Source organism: Staurois parvus, unplaced genomic scaffold (genome assembly GCF_062004578.1).
Source record: "Staurois parvus isolate SC_StPar_1 unplaced genomic scaffold, SC_StPar_1.0 ptg000813l, whole genome shotgun sequence".
NCBI lineage: Eukaryota > Metazoa > Chordata > Amphibia > Anura > Ranidae > Staurois > Staurois parvus.
In genome coordinates, this window is record NW_028318609.1 from 1,524,250 (window position 1) to 1,547,410 (window position 23,161).

At 43.1% G+C, this 23,161-nt stretch overlaps 1 protein-coding gene across 1 annotated transcript in view; it reads right to left on the reverse strand.

Annotated features, from left to right (window-relative positions):
* The window catches only part of LOC149444126 (proton channel OTOP3-like), a 91,827-nt gene that overhangs the window by 26,729 nt on the left and 41,937 nt on the right, over nucleotides 1-23,161 (reverse strand). The window contains exons 3-5 of the mRNA XM_089654884.1: nucleotides 6,534-6,670; nucleotides 4,586-4,644; nucleotides 1,243-1,352 (exon numbers count right to left, since the gene is read on the reverse strand). Coding sequence (XP_089511010.1) covers nucleotides 1,243-1,352; nucleotides 4,586-4,644; nucleotides 6,534-6,670 — 306 coding nt within the window. The remainder of the gene's footprint in view (nucleotides 1-1,242; nucleotides 1,353-4,585; nucleotides 4,645-6,533; nucleotides 6,671-23,161) is intronic.

Below are 23,161 nucleotides of genomic sequence, written 5' to 3' on the forward strand. Positions count from 1 at the left end.
GACATCATTGCTTACTACGTGTGAAATCTGTGAATGATCACAGAGGTCACATGGTACAAGGCTATTCACAACATCCTTGTACCATGTGACAAGCTGTGACCAATCACAGCTTTCACAGTATTTCTCAATGGCTGCAAGAATGCAGTCATAGAGAAGGAAAAATGATTGCTTTTACAGCCTTTATGGGTGTAAAAGCAATCAGTGTAAAAAAAAAAAAAAAAAAAAATCTTCATCACCCCACTTACTATGGTGACACTGTACTGCTAGGGTGACAGTATGTTAGAAAAAAAACAAAACATAAATAATAATGTATAAAATGTAAAATTATTCTTTTAAAAATTATAATTTTTGGTTATAAACTAATTTGGGTTATTTATTTTTTTACTAAAAAGATAGCTGAATACATTTTGGCCAAGATTTATGAAGAAAGATTATTTATTTGCAAAATTTTATAAAAAAAACACCAATTGTCAAAATGTTTGGACTTTTTAATTTATATAGCAAAAAAAAAATCCCAGTGGTGAATAAATGCCACCAAAATAAAGTTTTATCTGTCTCAAAAAAATGCTAAAAAATTCATCTGGGTACAGTGTTGCATGACAGCGCAATTGTCATTCAAAGTGTGACAGTGTGATCATATGATCGGGACCTCACATAGAGGTCCCGTACAGCGACCGGTGTTCCGCTGTGTCCAAAGGACACAGCGGGCACCGAATCGTGGTGCAGCACGCTCCCAGGGAGCGTGCACAGGCAGGGAAATGGGAGGAAGTTTATAAACAGCCACCCACTCCTGCACTGCTCCCATCTGGCCGTTTATGTACATGGGCCAGACGGCAAGTGGTTAAGGATCACCACGCACGTCACTCTCTCTACATTTACCTTTACTTTGTAATTCTTATCTGCTAAATAAACTTTCAAAACTTTTAACTGTTAAATATTATTGTTATTAATGTTCCTTTGCTATTTAAGCCTGCTTTCACACTGCTGCGGTGCGTTTTTCCCACACCGCGGGTGCAGTGCAGCTTACCCACGAGTTTGGAGTGGGTTAGCTGTGCTTTTCCATTGAGTTATAATGTGTCCCAAGTGGCCGACTTTCAGAAAGAACACCAAACACGCGGGGCACAATATAACTATTGGAAAGCTCAGCTCACCTGCTCCCAACACGGGAGTAAGCGTGGCTGCTCCCGCGGTGCTGGAAAACTGTTCCTCAGCACTGTGAAAGTATACTTAAGGTTCACTTGCCTGAAGTTGTGTTTAGATGTTCTCCCTCCATCTCTCTGTGCACCGAATCAGTTATAACAGCCATAAGCCAAAGCAGGAGGTTGGTGGACAATGCCAGCATGATGCCATATCTGAAAACATAAAACAGAGATGAGTGCTGAAATACTGAATTCCAGCTGGATCCTGGAGAAATCTTCATTGCAGGTATGCCAGTCCTCTTACTGCCTTTGAACCGCGGCACTGTACTGGTTAACAGCTTTGGATCCTCAAACAAAACTGCAATACGGATGGTCCAACGGGGATACTTCCCTCCTTCCTTCTCCTCTATTGAGAAAAGTACTTTCACTGATTACAATGCTTGCGTCAGGGATCGCGGCTCCGTGCTCCACGATCGCGGCTCTGTCCCCCGCGCATGCGCATTGGCGGCAGATCGCGCCGGGACACAGGCACTAGGTCCCGGCGAGCCGCGGCTGACAGGACGCCGCGCATGCGCAGTAGGTGCCGGGGGCGCGCCTCAGGCGCCCAATGACAGCCGGGGGCGCGTCCTAGCCGGCCAATGACAGTGCAGGGCGCACTATTTAAAGATGCCCTGCACTGTCACAGATTGCCGCAAGGTCTTCCTGTGATCCCGAGTTCCTGTACCTGTCTAGTGACCCTGATTGACCCTGACTACGCTGCCTGCTCCTGTGATTGACCCGGATTGTCCTGACTATTCTGCCTGCTCCTGTGATTGACCCGGATTGTCCTGACTATTCTGCCTGCTCCTGTGATTGACCCGGATTGTCCTGACTATTCTGCCTGCTCCTGCGTTTGACCCGGATTGCCCTGACCATTTTACGGATTGACTTCCCTGCTGACCCTGCGTGTGACCCGAGTACTCTTCGCCTACCGATTCTGTACCCCGCTTACCCTCACGGGCCCACGATCCGTTACTACCCTGCTGGGGCCGCCATCCTCTTCATATCTGGCTCTCCCGGTACCTGTCCCCAAAGGTCTCCTCAGCCACTGGTGGGCCTGCTCGGAGGTCGTGACCTGGCCCGGGACTGTTTCAAGTCCATCCCCACCATCAGGGGCTCTGGTGAAAGCACAGCCCGGGCTTAGACCCCACGCTCTGAGTAGGTCTGTCAGTTGGCAGCCTGAGGCACCACCTGGCGGATCATAACAGCTTGTAACACGCTTTGTGAATGGGGGAGTCTGATCAGTCACAAGAGTTTCTCACAGTCAGTGTAACCAATGAACAAACGTTTCTCATTGGAGGAGTAGGAAGGAGGGGAGCATGTCCTGTCAGATCACCTGTACTGCTATTCTGCCTGAAGACCCAAATGTATTAACCACTGCAGTGCAAAAAGTTCAGAGACAGGAAGAGGACAGGGCATCCCTACAGTGAAGATTTCTCCAGGATCCAGCTGTCTGCACAACATGGGACATATTTCATTACAGTTAAGTGATGTGACTAAGGCTTGGTTCACACTGCGGCTACTTTTGAGACCCCAAGTCGCATGACATGTGAAATCGCATGTTAGTCAATGAGAGCTGTCTTAATTAGCACTACCGAAGTCACTCTGACTTTATAAAAGGTTCCTGTACTACTTCAAGGTGACTTCTATCCGACTTGTGCCCATAGACTTTAACAGAAGTCGCCTCCAAGTCAGATCTTCATCTATATTGATGTGATATGGATCCGACATTACAGGAAGATTACCGAGGCATCCCCTGAAAGTTGCTTCAAAGTTCCTTTAAAGTCACTTCAAAGTAGTACTCAAGTCACCCGGGAAAGTTGCACTGCAAGTCACACAACTTTCAGGTAGCAGTAGCGTGAACTGAGACTAAAGCTATAGGAATTTGTTTAGCTAAACTTCAGCTTTAAAGAAAAAAAGCCTGAATAAAAAGAAAAGAATTCATGCACCACACCTAATGCCTCTTAAGCTGCAATACATCACATTCTTGTTTTGGTGTTTAGATTTGTTTTATGTTTTATGGAGACCCCTTTTGATATTTGTCCTGGTTGCCCTTGCTACTGGGATAGAAGGGGGATTTAAAAATATTAAAATTTTTACTAGAACCAGAATGGAGGTGAAATCTTCCAATGGGGCCATCACTCTACAGACAATTGTCTGAGAATTAGTTTCCCATATTTCCTTTCACTTCTGGTTGTGTCTCTGTTATAGGATGGAAGGCACTGGCATAGCATCAGGGGTCAGAGGGGTCGCAATGATGACCGTTCTCCAGGAGGCCTGTGCGACCTCTCTTTCACATTAATTTCTACACCTGGACCAGAAGAGCTGCATATACAGGACCTGATCCTCTCCATTTTCCTCTTGCAGCCACTGAAAGCCAGCTTCTCCTCCTCTCCTGATGGCATTCAGCAACTACAGAAGGAAAATGGGTCCTGTATATCCTATATACCCCCTGTCCAGGTTCCTGTTATTTCTGCTGCCTGGGCTCCCTGTGTGCTCCCCTGTCCTCCCGGCTGCTGCCCCCCCCCCTCCTCCCGGCTGCTACGGGCACACAGTGGGATGTTTCAGGGTGGAGAGAGGGAAAAGAAGTGGGTAAATATGTAATTTATGGGCCCCTTCCTTTTCTGAATCAACAGAGTGAGCGATACCACTCTTTCCTGTGTCCATTCATAACTGAAGCTTAGTAAACTGTGTTTACTATTCTTCGGTTTGTGAATAAATGGAAAGCTCTATACAGAGCTATTCCTTTTCATTTTTTCTTCCGCAGCTGAGATGGAGATTGGGGGCTGTGTCCTCAATTTCCTTTCTCTGTCTCAAAAGTGAGATTTCAGGGGTCTCTTTAGACCCCTGATATTCCACCAAAGCCCCCCAAAGAGGCGCCTAAAAAAACTGGAAAAAAAATAGTAAAAAAATTAATTATAAAACCAAAGCAAAATAAAAAAGTAAAAAAAGAAATATAATGCAAAATTTGGCTCCCCCGATTTGTGGAACTGAACTGACTGACTGTGACAATTACAAATTCAATTTAAATCACAAATGCACTGGAATCCAAATTATCAAACAAATTCAAAAATTTTAATTAATTTCCCCATGGGCCAACTACTCCGGCATCATGTGATGTCATCCAAAAGCATGATGAAACAAAAGCATTAGTTAATTTTGTTAAAACTTCGGATTTATTGACATTCATTACCATGTCTATTCAGAGATTCGTATACATCCGAATCTCTGAAAGTCAACTTTTTTGTCAGAAAATCAATCTGTAACAAAACAAAATGCACACATCTAATGTAGACCATCTGTACCAGTTGACAGTGCATATAACCTACACTACATTCTCAGGCTCATAGCTAGTTTTCTTTTCTCCAAGTCCCTTAGTATTACCATTTGCCTCTTTTCATACTCACCTAGTTATATTATGTTGCACCTGCACACAGTCCTGGCATGCAAACCACAAAAAACATGTCTGCAAGGAAAGCATATCATGAGTTGCACACGGACACTCTTTTCAGCTTATCACATTGAATATTGCATATACCAGATAAACAAGTGTTTTAAAATATTCTTAACCTCTTCCACGCAGCACTATAGCAGGAATACTGCTACAGGGTGTCGGGTGCACAAAATCATGTGTATATACGTGATTTTGCAGTTCCGGGTAGGGGGCATACCCACGCTGCCCACCGGCACCCGATCTCCAAGGATTTCCAACAGGGGAGAGACCTGTATGTAAACAATACAGATCTCTCCTCTGTCAGCTCCTGCCCACTGCTTTTTATGGCTCTGCAGCCATACAAAGCAGTGTGCTTACAGTGAAGCACACACACAGCCCACATAGTAAAACAGCACACATATAATCCTTTGATCGCCCCACATGTTAACCCCTTCCTGCCCAGTGTCATTAGTACAGTGTCAGTACTTTTTATTAGCATTGATCACTGTATTGGTGTCACTGGGGATGTCAGTGACACCAAATCAGTTCCCTCCAGTGTCAGAATGCCCACCGCAGTCCCGCTATAAGTTGATGATTGCCGCCATTACTAGCAAAAAAAAAATCCCAGTATATATACCGCCATTTGTAAACGCTATAACTTTCACGTAAACCAATTAATTTACATATATTGGGATTTTTGATAGTTAAGACATGCAGCAGAATACATTTTGGCCTAAATTTATGATGCAATTTGATTTTTAAAATTTTTTTACTGGACATGTTTAACCTTTTCACGCTGGCCGCACACAAATGTACGGCCTCCCGGCGTCTGGGCCTAGACGCAGAGTGGCTGCACATTTGTGTGCAATTAAAAAATAATATGTGCTGAGAACGCGTACCCTGAGCACTCCCAGCACACATGTCCTGTATTCACGGAAAGGTCCCGATCTCCTCTTTCGATTGGGACCTTTCCCGATCATGTAACCGCTGTGACGGCGAATCACGGTGGTCACATGACCCTAAAACCCTGCCCCGCCTCCCGGCTCCTGAAACCCTTAAAGGGCCGGGAGGCGCCTGTACCAAGGGGTTAATAGCAAGAAGTCAAAAATATAGTTTTTTTTCAAAATTGTTGGTAATTTTTTTGTTTTTAGCTCAAAAAATAAAAACTGCAGAGGCGATCAAATACCACCAAAAGAAAGCTCTATTTGTGGGAAAAAAAAGGTAAATTTCATTTGGGTGCATCATTGCATGACCGTGCAATTGTCAGTTAAAATAATGCAGTGCCGTATTGCAAAAAATGGCCTGGTCAGGAAGGGGGGTAAATCCTTTGGAGGGCAAGTGGTTAAGATTTTTAAAAAGATTGCTATATATCTCAATTCGTTTTTTAGACTTTACCCACCTCACAGTAGTGCCTTCCACCAGTCATGACCCTTCTGTAAGAAGAAAACTTCCATTTTCTATACAAATGGTATGCACTGCACATTTTTGTTACTCTACCTACGTATGTATCCATTGTTACCTGTTAGAGTAATTAATAAATATATTGATGCTTCTGGCCACCATCTGAGAAAATGGCGTGCAGCATTTTTTTATACCTATGCCAATCACAAAATCCTCTTGTTTGCCATTTTACCCAACCTGATCTTCACATGCTGCCCTCCCTCCAATTCAATTACCCCTTGCCAAGCCCAGGGTTATGGTTTTACAATGTGTCCTGCAGTACAGGCCAACTACAGCTGAAACGTATTTTTCGTTTGGTTTGATTTGGAGAAAGTGGGGATGAGTTAGCATCGCTGTCAGGTTTTATTTGAGCTTTGTACCTCACTAAGGGGAAAATTAACCCACATTTTTTTTACAACAGCAAATAATAAAATATATGTCTACTAAGCCCAGCATTTATTAATAGTCTAATAGCCAATTACCTGTGTGGCAATGAAGATGATTTCCATGACAGAGAAGACGATATCCATTGGTATCTTACATGTCATTAGACTTACATCATAGCCAATTTTGAAGATAGCTAGGAGGAGACTGCAGATCCCAAAAAGAGCGAGAGAGGCTGCAGAAAAAGAATAGTTGGTACCTGATTTTTAGTTCCGTCACATTGCTAGAGCAAATAGGTGCTGATGATACAGCATTCTATCATATCAAGTGATGTAAGTGAACTGGGTACTGCTTGTAATCAACGGGCCATGTAGCGGTTACAGTACATGCAGAGGCGTCCCTAGGGTTGGTGTCACCCGGTGCGGTAACACTTGGTGACACCTCCTCCGACGATCCCCGCAGAATGGATCAGATCTGCGGATTGAGCATAATGGATCAGACTCCGATCCATTATGCTCCTCAATCCACAGATCCGATCCAACCTGCAGGGATCATTGACTTTCTTTACAACTTACCTTTTCGTGGAGCGGGTCTGGTGTCATCCCATATAGGTTGCATGCCGACGATCCCCACAGGATGGTTCGGATCTGAGAATTGAGCATAATGGATCGGAGTCCAATCCATTATGCTCCCCAATCCGCAGATCCAATCCATCCTGCAGGGATGCAACCTATATGGGGTGACACCAGACCCGCTCCAAGAAAAGGTAAGTTGTAAAGAAAGCCGACGGTCCCTGCAGGATGCATCGAATCCATCCTGCGGGGATCGTCCGCTTGCTTTACAACTTACCTTTTTGTGGAGTGGGTCCGCACCCCCCTCACCTGCCTCAGGACGCCACTGAGTACAAGCAAACCATCATTTTGCTTCCCCTTTTTGATCCCATGTTGCCTATCAGTGCTGCAAAACTCCTGCCCCTATGCACTCCAGCAACTGCTGCACCTAATTTTTCAGGGTGGGTTTCCTGATGGTAACAACAGAAGATGATGTCTGTGCAATGTGAAAAATTAAATATACTGTATATATATATTAAAGCCCAACAAGCAAAAGTCCCAAATTAAAGTCCAATGTCCCAAACATTTGTGACGAAAAATATAAAAAACTCTTAACACAAACATCAAAAATTTTCCAGCGTACTCACATCCTCAGTGAAAAATCATTTGTTCTACACTCACTGAGGATGTGAGCATGCTGGAAAATTTATGAAGTTTGTGTTAGAGTATTATGTATTTTTCCTAACAAATTTTTGGGACACTGGACTTTAATTTGGGACTTTTGCTTGTTGGACTTTAATATACATATATATATATATATATATATATTTAATTTTTCAAATTTTTTTATTATTTGTATTATTTGTGATGTGTCACTTTATGAGTATATTTTGATGTTCAGTCAATTTTTGAACAGCAGCATTTATTTTGATTTATTGTTTATTCCTTGGCGCAAGGTTTCTATTTTTTTGTTTATTTTTTTGTCTGTGCAATGTGCTTTGGTGTGGATGCTTTTAGTTTCATTCAGGAATGTGTGTGACAATACAGTTGAACACACGAGAGACAGGGACAGAGCATTGTTACCCCATAAAAGGAAACGTATGCACAAGGACCTTCACGACAGGATAACCTGGTATTATTTTGTGAAAGCTGCAGATTAACCGCTTCTGCGCCGCCCCATAGCAGAAATACTGCTACAGGGCGGCACATGTGCGCAAAATCACGTATGCATATGTGATTTCGCAGTCCCATTTATGGCCACGGCAGTCAATCACTGGGTCACGGCCAGTGATTACTCACCGGCGCCTTGTGATTTCCAAGGTTCTCTGACGGGGAGAAGAACTATTTTGCTTACTACCAGTTCTCCTCCCTGTCAGCTCAGGCACACTGCTTTGGATGGCTGTGCACAGCACAGCCATCGAGAACAGTGTGATCACAGTGAAGCACTAGTAAAACACACACAGCACACAGTTAACCCTGTGATCGACCCTCATGTTAACCCCTTCCTGCCCAGTGCTATTAGTACGTTGTCAGTGCTTTTTTTAGCACTGATCACTGTATTGGTGTCACTGTGGATTTCAGTGACACCAAGTGAGTTCCCCCCAGTGTCCGAATGTCCGCCGCAGTCCTGTTATAAGTAGCTGATCACCGCCATTACTAGTAAAAAAAAAAAAAAATTCCTGTATATGTACCACCATTTGTAGACGCTATAATGTTCACGTAAACCAATTAATTTACACGTATTGGGATTTTTTTAAGCAAAGACACAAGGATACATGTTGGCCTAAATTTATGATGAAATTTGATTTTTTTAATTTTTTTGCTGAAGAAGTTTAATAGGAAAAGGTCAAAAATATTTTTTTCTCAAAACTGTCGGTCTTTTTTTTTTATAGCGCAAAAAATAAAAAACCGCACAGGTGACCAAATACCACTGAAAGGAAGCTCAATTCGTGGGAAAAAAAGGATGTAAATTTCATTTGGGTGCAGCGTTGCATGACCGCACAATCGTCAGTTAAAGTAATGCAGCGCCATAGCGTAACAAATGGCCTCGTCAGGAAGGGGGGTAAATTCTCTGGAGGGCAAGTGGTTAAAAAATATTAAACATTGATTTTAAAATGACTTTCTTCTTCTTCTTATTATACAGGATTTATATAGCGCCAACAGTTTGCTCAGCATTTTACAAAATGACTTTAACTGCCATACAGTTTTTTCCTTGGGTTTAAATACACTTTACCATGTTAAAGATTATATGAGAGGTGAGTGATTGGGTTTACATTTACTAGAGGTTCAGAAATAAACTTTGCATCATAAAGATGATAAAAGAGCTCTGTCCTGTTTCAAATGCTGCTTTATTCAGTGACACCTCTTTAGATGCTTGGCTGTGCAGATAGTATGAGCACTTAATGATATGGCAGCACAGTGGCTAAATGGTTAGCACTTCCACCTGGCAGTACAAGGGTTGTTGGTTTGTATAACAACAATGGCACCACCTGCCTGGAGTTTGCATGTTCTCCATGTGTCTGTGTGGGTTTTCTCCGGGTACTCCGGTTTCCTCCCACACTCCAAAGACATGCTGGTAGGTTAATTGGATCCTGTCTAAATTGGCCCTAGTACATGAATGTAAGTTAGAGACCTTAGATTGTACACCCCTTGAGGGTTCGGGACTGATGTGAATGTATAATATATATGTAAAGCGCTGCGTAAATTGGCGGTGCTATATAAGTACCTGTAATAAATAAATACATTTGGCAGCATTCACAGACAGTTTAACTTTCGAATAAGACACAGAAGTTGAATCCAATGTAATTTGATTTTAGATACAGTAAGTTCAATATATAGGACGCTTTTTCCAGTCTTTGAAGGATAAGAAGGCAACAACTTTTGTAAGCTCTGCTCTGCGATTAAAGTGAAAATAAATTGGGCAAGCATAAAGGAGCAGATAGTGCCTAGCTGTTCTAATTAGATACAAAATGGGAGAGAAGAATAGAAGAACATACCAGAGGCATTAGCTAAACAGGCTGTTCTAGCAGCACATTTCTAGTATCGTTAGAGGAAAAGAAATTTAATCTCCAAATGCGGAAAGGTTTCTTCACAGTAAGAGCTGTGAAAATGTGGAATAGACTCCCTCAAGAGTTGGTTCTGGCCAGCTCAGTTAATTGATTTAAAAAAGGCCTGGATTCTTTCCTAGATACACAGAATATAACTGGATACTAACATTTAGGTAAAGTTGATCCAGGGAATATCCAATTGCCTCTCGGGGGATCAGGAAGGAATTATTTTCCCTGCAGGAGCAAATTGGATCATGCTTTGTTTGGTTTTTTTTTGCTTTTCTCTGGATCAACTGATAATCTGTGGGTATATCAGTGCAAAACAGTGCTGTTTATTTACACTGATAATCAGATCACTAATGATTAGTGCAGCCCCATTAGTACCCATCAGTGCAGCCTAGCAGTGTCCATCAGTGCCACCTATCAATGGCCATCAGTGCTGCCTATCAGTGCCCATCAGTGCTGCCTATCAGTGCCATCTATCACTGCCCATCAGTGCTGCCTATCAATGCCCATCAGTGCCTCCTTATTAGTGCCCATCAGTGCCGCCTATCAGTGCCCATCAGTACCACCCCATTAGTGAAGCCTATCAATGCCCATCAGTGCTACCTATCAGTGCCCATCAGTGCTGCCTATCAGTGCCTCCTCATCAGTGCCCATCAGTGCCTATCAGTGCCACCTCTCAATGCCCATCAGTGCTGTCCATCACTGTTGTCTATCAATGCCCATCAGTGCATCCTCATTAGTGCAGCCTATCAGTGCCCATCAGTGCAACCTCATCAGTGCTTTTGGTCTTTTTTGTTTGTTTAGCAAGAAATAAAAACCCCAGTGGTGATTAAATACCACCAAAAGAAATCTCTATTTGTCCTAAAAAAATGATAAAAATGTCATATGGGTACAGTGTTGCATGACCGTGTAATTGTCCTTCAAATTGAAACAGCGCTGAAAGCTGAAAATTGGCCTGGGCAGAAAGGAGGTGAAAGTGTACCAGTAGGCGAGTGGTTAAGTGGATCCCAAATTACAGGATGTAACGTAAATGTAAAGATTTGAGTAGCTGAGATGTGATCTGTAGAAATATGACTGTAAATTTAGCTTCATTCCATGTTAATAGTAGGATGTGTTCAGAATTCAGTCAGAGACATATGGTCACCAATTAGCATCTGAAGGGACAGAGCATCCTCTAGGCTGGAGGTGACACCTGGATGCCAATAAGATTTGTCACCTTCTGGAAAACTGGAAGGAAAAGGCTCTAGACAGTTTGGCTTCATGACCAGAGGTGGTTCCGATGTGTCTGGGAGCTTTGACGTATATACACAGATCAAAGTAATATATTTCATCTCTCATAAAAGATAAAATATTAGTTGCAGAGAGATGAAAATACTTCCTTCTGATTGGACACACTGTAGGCTACATCTGCATGTAAAACTGTATTTGTAGCCTATGTAGAATCCCAGAGAAATGCAGAAAACTGTTATATGGCGCCTGATTGTGACAGCTGAACAGTGATTGGTAATGTCGCGATCGAACTGATGCGCTGGTGTCAGAAATTCAATCCCTGACTTGGTAATTCAAACTGTTCCTGGTCCAATCGACTTTGGGCATTTCAGTACCCAGAACTTCCTGTGGGCTGGTACAGGAACACCCCCCAGAGTCGATTGGCCAAGGGCTAATGTCCAGCCAACGTCCATATTCCCATAAATTGAGGACCTGGGATGTGGACAGTGTGATTCGTACGGAGCTGGTTCTCTTGACTGGCGGATCACAGACTTTCTCTGACTTGCTCCAGTCGCAGGATAACTCTTGGTAAAAGTTTTATTTCTGTTTTTATTCCCTTTTATTTTATAGTCAATAGCCAATTGTGTGTCTTCTTGTATTTTCGGTAAATTTTTATACTTTGTACATATTTTATACACTGCCCACTTTCGGGATATTAAATCATAAAATTAATAAGTAACTTCTGGGTACTTAAGCTTGGGCTCATATCTCTGAAGAGATTGTATTGTACTGTAGTGTCTTTATATGCTCGGTCAAGTTCATTGCCAATCTGTATGCAATTGCACTGCGTGTTGGCAAATTGCATGCAGATTGTAAATCTAACAGATCTGCCAGACGGAGATCTGTGTGTGTGTGGTGGCCCAGCAGGCCAGTCTGCGGATAAAACTGTTGGGTGGTGGCAAGCTACCGTTTGTGGTGTGTCTCGTGTGAGGGTGTGTGGACAGTGGAAGAGTGATTAACACCGGGGTTCTAGCTTGTAGGTTAGCTGGAGGAATCCTAGAAGGGTGTGCCGATTGCTAGGCTGCTCCTCAACCCTTAGTGTGCACCAGATTGTATATAAGATTCATATCTGCCTGTGTGTGTGTGGCCAGCCAGCTGGATTGGAGTGGAGTCTCCCTCTAGTGGTGGCCAGAGGTAGTGCGGGCTGTGAAAGTATATCACGGCCGGTCTTATATACGTATATATATATATATATTCAAAGTAAGTCCCCCTTATTCCCTCTTTATTCCAAGTCATGGCCGGACGTGCACGCCTAGGTTTAGTCGCTGTGGGTGTGGGCATGTGCGTGTGGGTTGGATCCGTGACACAGGACATAAGCACTTTTCCTTTAAGAAGTTATGGCCAATGGCAACTCACCGCCAAGCAGTCTGTGATAAAGCCTTATACTGTTCTTTGTCATCCAGAGCCTGTGATGTTGGCACCAAGTCAGGGCAAAGTAGTGGCAATCTCTTACTGGACTAATGATGTTGGCAGCAACACAGGACCCAGTAGTGGTGATCTCTTGCAGGAACAATGATGTTGGCAGCAACTCAGGACCCAGTGGTGGTCATCTCTCGCTGGACCAATGATGTTGGCAGCAACTCAGGACCCAGCAGTGGTCATCCCTTGCTGGACCAATTATGTTGACAGCAACTCAGAACTCAGTAGTGACAATTTCTCATGGAACCAATGACGCTCTCAGTCTCTCTCTTTCTCCATTATGATAGTAAACACTACTGCAGGCAATACTCACTCTAATCATCACCTATCACTCTTCTACCAGACTGCCCAGCTTTTTTATCTTCCTGCAGCCTTCTGTCTACCTGCTACCTGTAGTCCTATCCAGTCCTTGGGTTGATAGAGAACTTTCTCCTGGAGACTACTTCCACCATATTTCCAGCCAGTTCCCAGCTTGATGTTGGATCTACTTCGGGGGACATTTTAAATTTGTTTTCTAATAAAAGACTTGTCAAAGACTGTCTCCTGTCATTTTGTATACTACACTTTTTTTTTACCATGTACCCCATTCTCATTCACATGGGGAGGGGGGGATCTGGGGGTCCCCTTGTTAAAGGGGGCTTCTAAATTCCCATAAGATCCCCCCCAACCCCGGTTGTGGGGAAGAGGCCCTTGTCCCCATCAACATGGGGACAAGGAGCTTTGGGGGGGAGCCCCCTGCCCCAAAGCACCCCCTGTTGAGGGCATGTGGCCTGGTATGGTTCACTAGCCTTTTCAAAGTGTTCCGTGTCCTCTCTTCTCTCCCCACATTGCTGCTCCTTTGCTCATTGGTGGCCGGAAAGAGGGAGAGAAACTGTGTTAGTGGAAGCATCATTAGTGACAATGAGACCCATGCGGCAGTGTGCAGGGCATGACATGGACCCACTGAGAGAATATTTTCCAGACAGATTACCATAGCGTTCATAAGCTCTTTCTAGCACTACTTTGTTGCTCTGCATCATTATGTGTTTTAGCAGCAGCAGTAGTAATGTTTTGCATTTATTCTGCAGCCCAGATAAATTATCAAAGCATTTATTTGCTTTTTTTCTTCATAACTCTTTAAGCTTCAATGAAAGCTTAACTGTGTATTTGGGTCTAGCAGATATCTCTACCTGCTGCAAATCCGTTTCATTTTGATGGTCTATGTCTATCCACTTGACTTCCTCAAGATTTACCCCCCTACCTGACCAGGCTTTTTTTTTTTTGCTATACGGCACTGCATAACTTTAGCTGACAATTGCACTGTCATGTAACACTGTCCATATATTAAATTTATGTAATTTTTTCCCACAAACAGAGTTTTCTTTGGGTGGTATTTGATCACTACTGGGGTTTTTTTTTTATATTCAACTAATTTTTATTAATTTTGAATTAACAGGGGAGAAAAAAAAACCCAGGACATCCATTGGTTCACAATAGTACATAAGTATATAAGGATGGAATAATGTGTATAAGTATGTTTCCACATGGTACAATACTTTCATATTTAATAATGTATTCCAAAAAGGTAAGAGCCATCAAACTTCAACTGTGCATTTGGGATGCAGTGCCCATAGATGCCAGGATCTATATATTTGTGATGTGATAGGTGGGAGAAAGAGAATGTCACACTGGAAATTAAGGTTGGTGACCACTCTTGTTAGGGATGGGTATTCTCTGGTTTTCCATAGGCCAGTTATATTGTTTTTGGCTGCATAAAGGATGTGTATTATGATATTACGAAGTTCTGGGGAGAATCTACTACCAGGTTTTTTAAATTTTTTTTTCTATACAAAAAACACCTACAATTTTGAAAAAACAAACAATCTGACACTAACACTTTTGAAACTTTGTGGGAACCAGTGACACTAATACAGTGATCAGCGCTAAAAATATGCACTGTGACTGTACCAATGACACAGGCTGGGAAGGGGTTAAACACCTAGGGTACTCAAAAGGTTACATGTGTGCCTAACCTGTGTTTTTGTGTGTACTATGTGCTGCTTTCACTAAAGGTTGAGCTGGATTTTATTTCCTGCTTTGCAGGGAAACAAAATCCAGCACATACCTGCTGACAGGATTGTTCTTTACATTATTTACAGATGCAGAGCTCTGTCCAGTGTGCCTCCTTGCCGACAACAGGTGTCGGCAGTCATCCATTGGCTGGCACCCGTCAATTGACTTCTGCTGTGACTAATAATAGCAGAAATGGCGTGCGCACGCCCCCTACCTGGAAGTGCAGAAACATGTATATATATATATATATATATATATATATATATATGTAATTCTGTACAGAGCGGTCACCCTGTAGCAGTAAGATTGCTATAGGGCGGTTGACAACTGGCTAGCAAATGCAGAGATCCTTATTGCTACAAATGAGAGCAGTATATAAAATCAAAAAATTAGTTTCAGAAATCAAACATCACAGCACAGTAATTCTATTAGGTATAACTCCAGAAACAGCAATTTTTGTAGTTTCATTGAGCTAGCATACACTAAATACACAGAAACATTTAATAGACAGAAATTTCCAATGCATGCACAACTTTAAAAATTGTAGGAAGATGCACCTCTAGTGAGATTAGGCACATTAAAAGTAAAACTGATCCCCAGTTCCTTCACAAACAGTGTAATTTGTAAGCAGATCTAATGCAGGCCATACATGGGTCAAATTCTGAACACTTTTTTTTAGAAAATCGGACATTTTGTGCATTTTTTAATCCGATGGTGCCACCATTGATTTCGAAATTTGACCAACCAAGCCTTTCATTTCACCTCATGTTGCTACAGAAAAGAATTTTCGTGGCCAAGAATTTTCTTTTATTTCCAGGTCACCGCTCATGCTTATTTCTTATTTGATTACATTTCTCGCACGATTCTCCCATCATTTATTTATTTCAGGTACTTATATAGTGCCGTTAATTTATGCAGTGCTTTACATATATATTGTACATTCACATCAGTCCCTAACCCTCAAGGGGTGTACAATCCAAGGTCCCTAACTCACATTCATACACATACTAGGGCCAATTTAGACAGGAACCAATTCACCTACAAGCATGTCTTTGGAGTGTGGGAGGAAACTGGAGTACCTGGAGGTAACCCACACAGGCACAGGGAGAACATGCAAACTCCAGGCAGGTGGTGCCGCGGTTGGGATTTGAACCAACGACCTGAGTACTGCCAGGTGGACGCGCTAACCATTTAGCCACTGCGCTGCCCATCATTGATTAGAACTTAATCAGTTTTTCCAACATGCCTGATCACTTAAATTTGATGGTCGCTTGAAAATCAGCTGTTGCTGTGGCCCACTAATGATATGAAAATTCTTAGAAAAGATTTTCAAAAGAAAATTCTTTCCGAATTCGACCCGTGTATGGCTGGCTTAAGAGCTGATTAACACATGTGCGATGCTGATTGAAGCTCAGGTTTCCTATCTAATTGATATAGTAGTTGTTCAGCAGTTCAGGTCAGGTTTACATCAGGTTCAGGACAGGAATAGCTCAGGATCTTATCTTGTTCACACATGTGCGGTTTAGAAATGGTTCTCAAAGAAGTTAATAGCCTGTAATCTGCACCTGAACTGGACCGCACTGCTCAGAAATCGGACATGACTCTTTAAAACCGCACTGAATCTGCAACGCCAGTGCACTGGACATATGTCAGGCACCAATGTTTTTCACATGTCATGCGGATTGGCTGCTGTTCAAACTGTATCCAATCCACATATATGTGAACGGACACTTAGAGACTGTGATGCAGCATGTGAGAGCAGACAGAGACCATGTATTGTATACAGTTGCAAGAAAAAGTATGTGAACCCCTTGGGATTACGTGGAGTTTTGCATGAATACTCTCCCTAGGCATGGTCGTCCTGTAAAAATGACTGCAAAAGCACAGCGCAGAATGCTGCATGAGGTAAAAAAGAATCCCAGAGTGTCAGCTAAAGACCTACAGAAATCTCTGGCACATGCTAACATTTTTGTTGACACATCTACAATAAGGAAAACATTAAACAAGAATGGAGTACATGGGAGGACACCACGGAGGAAGCCATTGCTGTCCAAAAAGAATATTGCAGCACGTTTGAAGTTTGCAAAGAGCACCTGGATGTTCCACAGCACTACTGGCAAAATATACTGTGGACAGATGAAACCAAGATTGAGTTGTTTGGGAAGAACACACAACACTATGTGTGGAGAAAAAAGGAACAGCACACCAACATCAAAACCTCATCCCCACTGTAAAACATGGCAGAGGAGCATCATGGTTTTGGGCTGCTTTGCTGCCTCACGGCTTGGACGGATTGTTGTCATTGATGGGAAAATGAATTCCAGAGTTTATCAAGACATTTTACAGGAAAACGTGACCATCTGTCTGCCAACTGAAGCTCCGCAGAGGATGGGTGATGCAACAGGACAATGACCCAAAGCATACAAGTAATTCAACAAAACAGCACAGAATACGCCTTCTGGAGTGGCCCAGTCAGAGTCCTGACCTCAACCCGATTGAAATGCTGTGGCATGACCTTAAGAGAGCGATTCACACCAGACATCCCAAGAATATTGCTACACTGAAACAGTTTTGTGAAGAGGAGTGGTCCAAAATTACTCCAGATCCTTGTGCAGGTCTGATCTGCAACTACAGGAAACGTTTGGTTGAGGTTATTGCTGCCAAAGGAGAGTCAACCAGTTATTAAGTCCAAATGTTCACATACTTTTTCCTCCCTGCACTGTGAATGTTTACATGTTATGTGCAATTAAACCATGGCAACATCTAATGTTTGTGTAGTATTATGTTCAGCAGACTGTGTTCTTCTATTGTTGTGACTTAGGTCATCTAAGTTCAGAGCACATTTTATGCCCAATTCTTGCAAAACTCCACGTAATCCAAAGGGGTTCACATACTTTTTCTTGCAACTGTACGCAGAATCTTATTAAGAAAACATTCTTTTACTTGTCTTGTAGTAACCATAGGAAGCCAAGGGTAGGTAGTAACCAAGTTACTTGAGGAAACATCCTCCCTGTGACATCTACTCCCTATTACGTCACAGCTTCCCACCAGGCCCACAGCGCTATAGTACCTGGCAAGATATATTTGCGTATAACCAACTATTTAGTAAAATCCCTTTATATACATATTTGCATAGGTTACTAATTTTTATATCATAATGGCAGAATACTCATTGTACATCGACAATGCAGCATAACATTGCCACCTATTGCTCTGTACTTTTTTCGGCCGACTCTGTCTCTTTGTAACATCTAGTTCCCTCACCTAAAACTGTTTCTGCTTGACCTACAATATCTGCAGTACAAATACAATTACATTTTTCCTTACTTTAACCAACAGAAAAGTAACATATAATTATTCTGGTTTAGGTAATTAACTTTGGTATAGTGTCCCAAATAGTAAACAGTGGATCAATAGACATAATCACTTCTACCAACTTCTATAGTCTTCAGCAAAATGTTCTGAACTGAAATACCAGCTAGAGTCAACAGGTAATGTAGGAATACTGTCTATGACCTGTATAGCTGAAACTCTGGTAACACTACTGGGTTGACCTAAATTGTCATATGTCAAAATCTTTGGTTGTCTCCTGTTCCTGTAGGGTTGTATTCTACATTGAGGAAGCGAATCTGAAAGGTCCTTATTCTCCTCTACATCACTTTCAACAAGCTGTGCTGTGTTCTCTGTTGCTGGGCATTCTTTTTATATATCTCCAAATGCATACTCAGTTTGTTCAATTTGATTTATAGGCTCAGTCTCTGTGACTTCTTCTAAATCATACTCACTTACTTCCAGCAGACGTGAGTAGAACTCAATAGCTTTTGGGCCTAGCTCTGTACTTTCCTCTGGGTGGTCACGCTGGGTGACTGGGATGAAAGCTCTCCAGTGTCTTTGTTCATGATCGGATTCATTTTCTGATTCTCCCTCGGATGTCTGTGTAGGTTGTTGAGTTGTATTTCGATCCTTCCCTTGCTTCCTTGCACTGGTTCTTCTGGGTATCTTTTGACCTTGGTCGACAGGTAGATAATCACATGGCAATAGTAAGTTGCGATGTAAAATTCTTGTTCGACCATTTCCAGTTTCTGGGTTGACTTCATACACTGGACTGTCTGCACACTTCTTTTTAAGAACAACATATATGGTATCTTCCCAAAATTATCTCAATTTTCCTGGACCTCCTCTTTTGGTAAGATTTCTGACTAGAACTTTGCTACCGGGTGGAAGTTCAGCTCCATGAATTTTCTTGTCATAGTGTCAGGAATGGACTCAGCACTGGTGGTGGGACTCACCTGCCGTGTGGGCTGCAGTACCAGAGCTGACCAGCGGGTGCTCTCAGCAGCCAGAAGCTCACACCTGCAATCAGCCAAACCTGGGGCTGATTGCAGAAAGGCGTATTTAAGGCATGACCAGGCCTGTGATCTGGGCCTTGGTGTATGTTTTCCCATGAGCCCCTGTACCTGGTATCTTGTGTTCCTGCTTCGTTGCTGACCCTGCTTGATCCTGACCTCTGCTGACCGTCTCCTGTTGAACCCCTGGCTTGCCTGACCATCCTTCTGCCTGATCCCCTGTACCGCGCTGCCCGTGAGTTACTGAACCCAGCTTGTGACCTTGACCATTCTCTGCCTGCTCCTTTGGTACCTTGCTGCCCGCACATTGCTGACCTGGCCCGTCTGACCACGCTAACTACTCTGCCATCCATCCATCCTGCACGGATCCAGCCGTCCCTGCTCACACCTTCTGCCTCTTCACATCAGGCTTTCTACCTGCACATACCTCTGGCAGATCCCTCTACCACTAGCAGGTGTACTCAGGGGCCGCGACCTGGTTCCTGTCTGCTCCAAGTTCATCCCCACCATCAGGGGCCCTGGTGAATAAGCAGACTGGGACTTAGACTCCGCGCCCTGGGGAATCCTGTCCTGGGGACCGCTAGAGGTACCACCAAACGGTCATTACAGAACCCTACGGCCGGCCTGACCGTTCCACCTCTCCAGCCCTGACTACGCCTGTGTTCCTGCACCTACTAAGATTAGTGGAAGGTTGGTTTGTTCATTGTGCGTTTATATATATGTGTGGCTAATAATAAACTGTATTATTATACTGTACCTGAAACCTGCGTTTCCCTGTGTCAGTCCACATCTTTCTGGTCACTCCTAGATTCCTGACACATAGTGTTTTTTCCCTCTCTGTGCAGCTTGAGTAGCTATTTTTGAAGCAACCTTATAGGCCTCAGTCATTCTATCTGTCCATGTGTTCACATATTCAGAGTAAGTCTTGTATTTTTCAATTACTGGAGTGTCAAACATACTATCAATGGGTAGTCCTGGAGACCTTCCAAACAGTAGGAAGAATGGAGATTGTCCTGTAGCTTCACTTCAAGTACAATTATATGCATGGACTACCTTTGCCAGTGAATTTTTCCAGTCCTTTTTTGGAATCTGGTTACAGGGTACGAAGCATTGATAGCAGAGTGCGATTAAATCTTTCAACTCGCCCATTACCTCCTGGGTGGTATGGCATTGTGTGAGAATTTTAGATGTGGCCCTGCTTCCCTAATGTCAAAAACAAGTGATTTTCAAACTCTCTACCCATATCGTGGTGAATTCTGGTAGGAAATCCAAATTTCAAAACAAAGTCATTGAATATTTTGTGGGCAGCAGTTTTTGCGGACTTGTTCTTGGTTGCATATGCCTGAGCAAATCTTGTAAAATGATTGATTACCACTAAGATATACTCATATCCACCTTTACATTTCTCGAGATGAAGAAAGTCAATGGAGACCATCTCAAAAGCATAAGTTGTCAGAATATTGTTCAACGAGTCCCGAACAGGCTTATTTGGCCGTTTGTCTTTCAGACAAGTACATTGGCGGATGATGTAATGCTCAGTGTCCATTTGCCTATGTGGCCAAAAGAATCTTTCTCTGATTAAATTTACAGTCCTTTCTACTCCTAAGTGTCCCATCTCTTCATGTAACTCCTTCCATACTAGGTGATGGTACAACTTGGGCAACACTAGTTGAGAACAAGATGATATTTTCCGTCTCAAAATTTCATCATTGTTGAGGTAAAGTTTGGTCCATTGTTTCATAAGTATTAAAAGATCAACAGGTTCACCTTGTCATTCCTGTTTGGATGGAAACTTTGGCTCTTGTACTTCCATACATGTCCAATCACAGGGTCTTCCTTTTGTGCGGTTCTTATTGTCTCTTTTGGTATCTGAGTTGCCTTCTTTGGTGCCGCATCTGTTGTTGTAGTTCTATTGGCAATCGTCATTGGACATAGCCAAGGTATCCTTTCTTTTTGATGTGCTTGAATTGCTTGGGTTATGCAAGTGATGACTTTGAGGTTTACTTCTTGTGAACATTGTTGCATGTATTGTTCAGGACTCAATGGCATACGAAAAAGTACATCTGCATCAGCATTCCTTCTTCTGGGAAGATATTTAATAGTGAAGTTGAAGTCAGCTAGTTCTGCAACCCATCGATGTCCTCTTACATTCAATTTTGCTGTAGTGAGGACATAGGTTAGTGGATTGTTGGTAGCATATACCATAAATGATGGACAGTAATATAGGTAATCTCGGAATCTATCACATATTGCCCACTTTATTTCTAGAAACTCGAGCTTCCCTGAATGCATGTGGTAGTTTTTCTCAGCAGGTGTGAGCGTTCTATACCCATAAGCAATCACCTTTAGTTTCTCCTCCTGCTCTTGGTATAATACGGCTCCTAGTCCTTCTTGCAAGGCATCACAGTAAAGAACAAAGGGTTTGGAATAATTGGGGTAACCCATAACTAGAGGATGAGTTAACACTTCAATAAGCTGGTTCAGTACTACCTGATGATGGTCAGTCTAGGCTATAGACTGACAGGATGGAAGTTGACCTTTTGACTTTGGGATTGGTTTCCTCTTCTTCTTTGTCTGGTTAGCAGGTGTTGAGGTTGTGGTAGGTGTCAAACCTGCTGACAATAATTCATAGAGAGGCTTGGCAATTCTGGAGAAGTGTTGAACATAAGGGCGATAGTAGGAAATAAATCCTAATAGTTTGCTGAGTTCTCCGACAGTCTTTGGTTGGCTGTTTCTAAAGGAAAGGACTGGTGCCGTGTCTGCCGGGTCCATAGAGTGACCTTCTTTTGACACAATCTTGCCCAGGAATCTGACTTTATTTTGAAAACGTTCACACTTCCTGGCTGTTAATTTGACTCTGTGTTGTTGGTAACGTTGGAGTACTGACTGGACATGCTCCACATGCTCCTGGAAAGATTTGCTATGGACGAGGTTGTCATCTAAGTATGGTAGGCAAATCTCATCTCTCGGTCCCAATAAACATGTCTCCACACTGCGTTGGAAATCAGCTGGTCCAGAGCTCAGACCAAAGGTTATTTGGATCCATTCATACAAACCCCAAGGTGTAATGAATGCTGTCAATGGTCGAATGGCTTCTTCCACAAATCCTTGAAGGTATGCTTTCCCCTGGTCTAGCACAGAAAACCATGAACTTCCTCCTAGACCGGGTGTCGGCAACCCGCGGCTCCAGAGCCGCATGCGGCTCTTTTTCACCTTTGCTGCGGCTCCGAAGCACACTGCCCACCAGGTGACAGGCAATAGGGTTGCCGTAGCTCAGTGGTCGGCAAGCCGCGGCTCTTTACACATTTTAATGCGGCTCTTCTGTGTGCCGGGCGCCCCTCCCTCCTCTCGGGCGGCCGCCCCAAAAGTCAGGACTCTGCAGCTAGCCCAGCAATGGGCAAACTACGGCCCGGCGGACCTTTTAATTCGGCCCGCGGAGCGTGGCAAACATTGGCTGTCAGGATGTAGGCGGGGCAGCGTGACGAACTCCTCTCCTCTCACAGTCCGCCCTGAAGACCGGAACGGCGCGGGAACACGGCGAGAGAAACGCGCGGAGCAAAGGTAAGTGAATTGACACAATATGGGGAATGAATTACTATAGGGGGGATGAATTACTATAGGGGGGATGAATTATTATATGGGGGATGAATTACTATGGGGGATGAATTACTATATGGGGGATGAATTACTATGGGGGATGAATTACTATATGGGGGATGAATTACTATGGGGGATGAATTACTATATGGGGGATGAATTACTATGGGGGATGAATTACTATATGGGGGATGAATTACTATATGGGGGATGAATTACTATGGGGGATGAATTACTATATGGGGGATGAATTACTATGGGGGATGAATTACTATATGGGGGATGAATTACTATATGGGGGATGAATTACTATGGGGGATGAATTACTATATGGGGGATGAATTACTATATGGGGGATGAATTACTATGGGGGATGAATTACTATATGGGGGATGAATTACTATGGGGGATGAATTACTATGGGGGATGAATTACTATA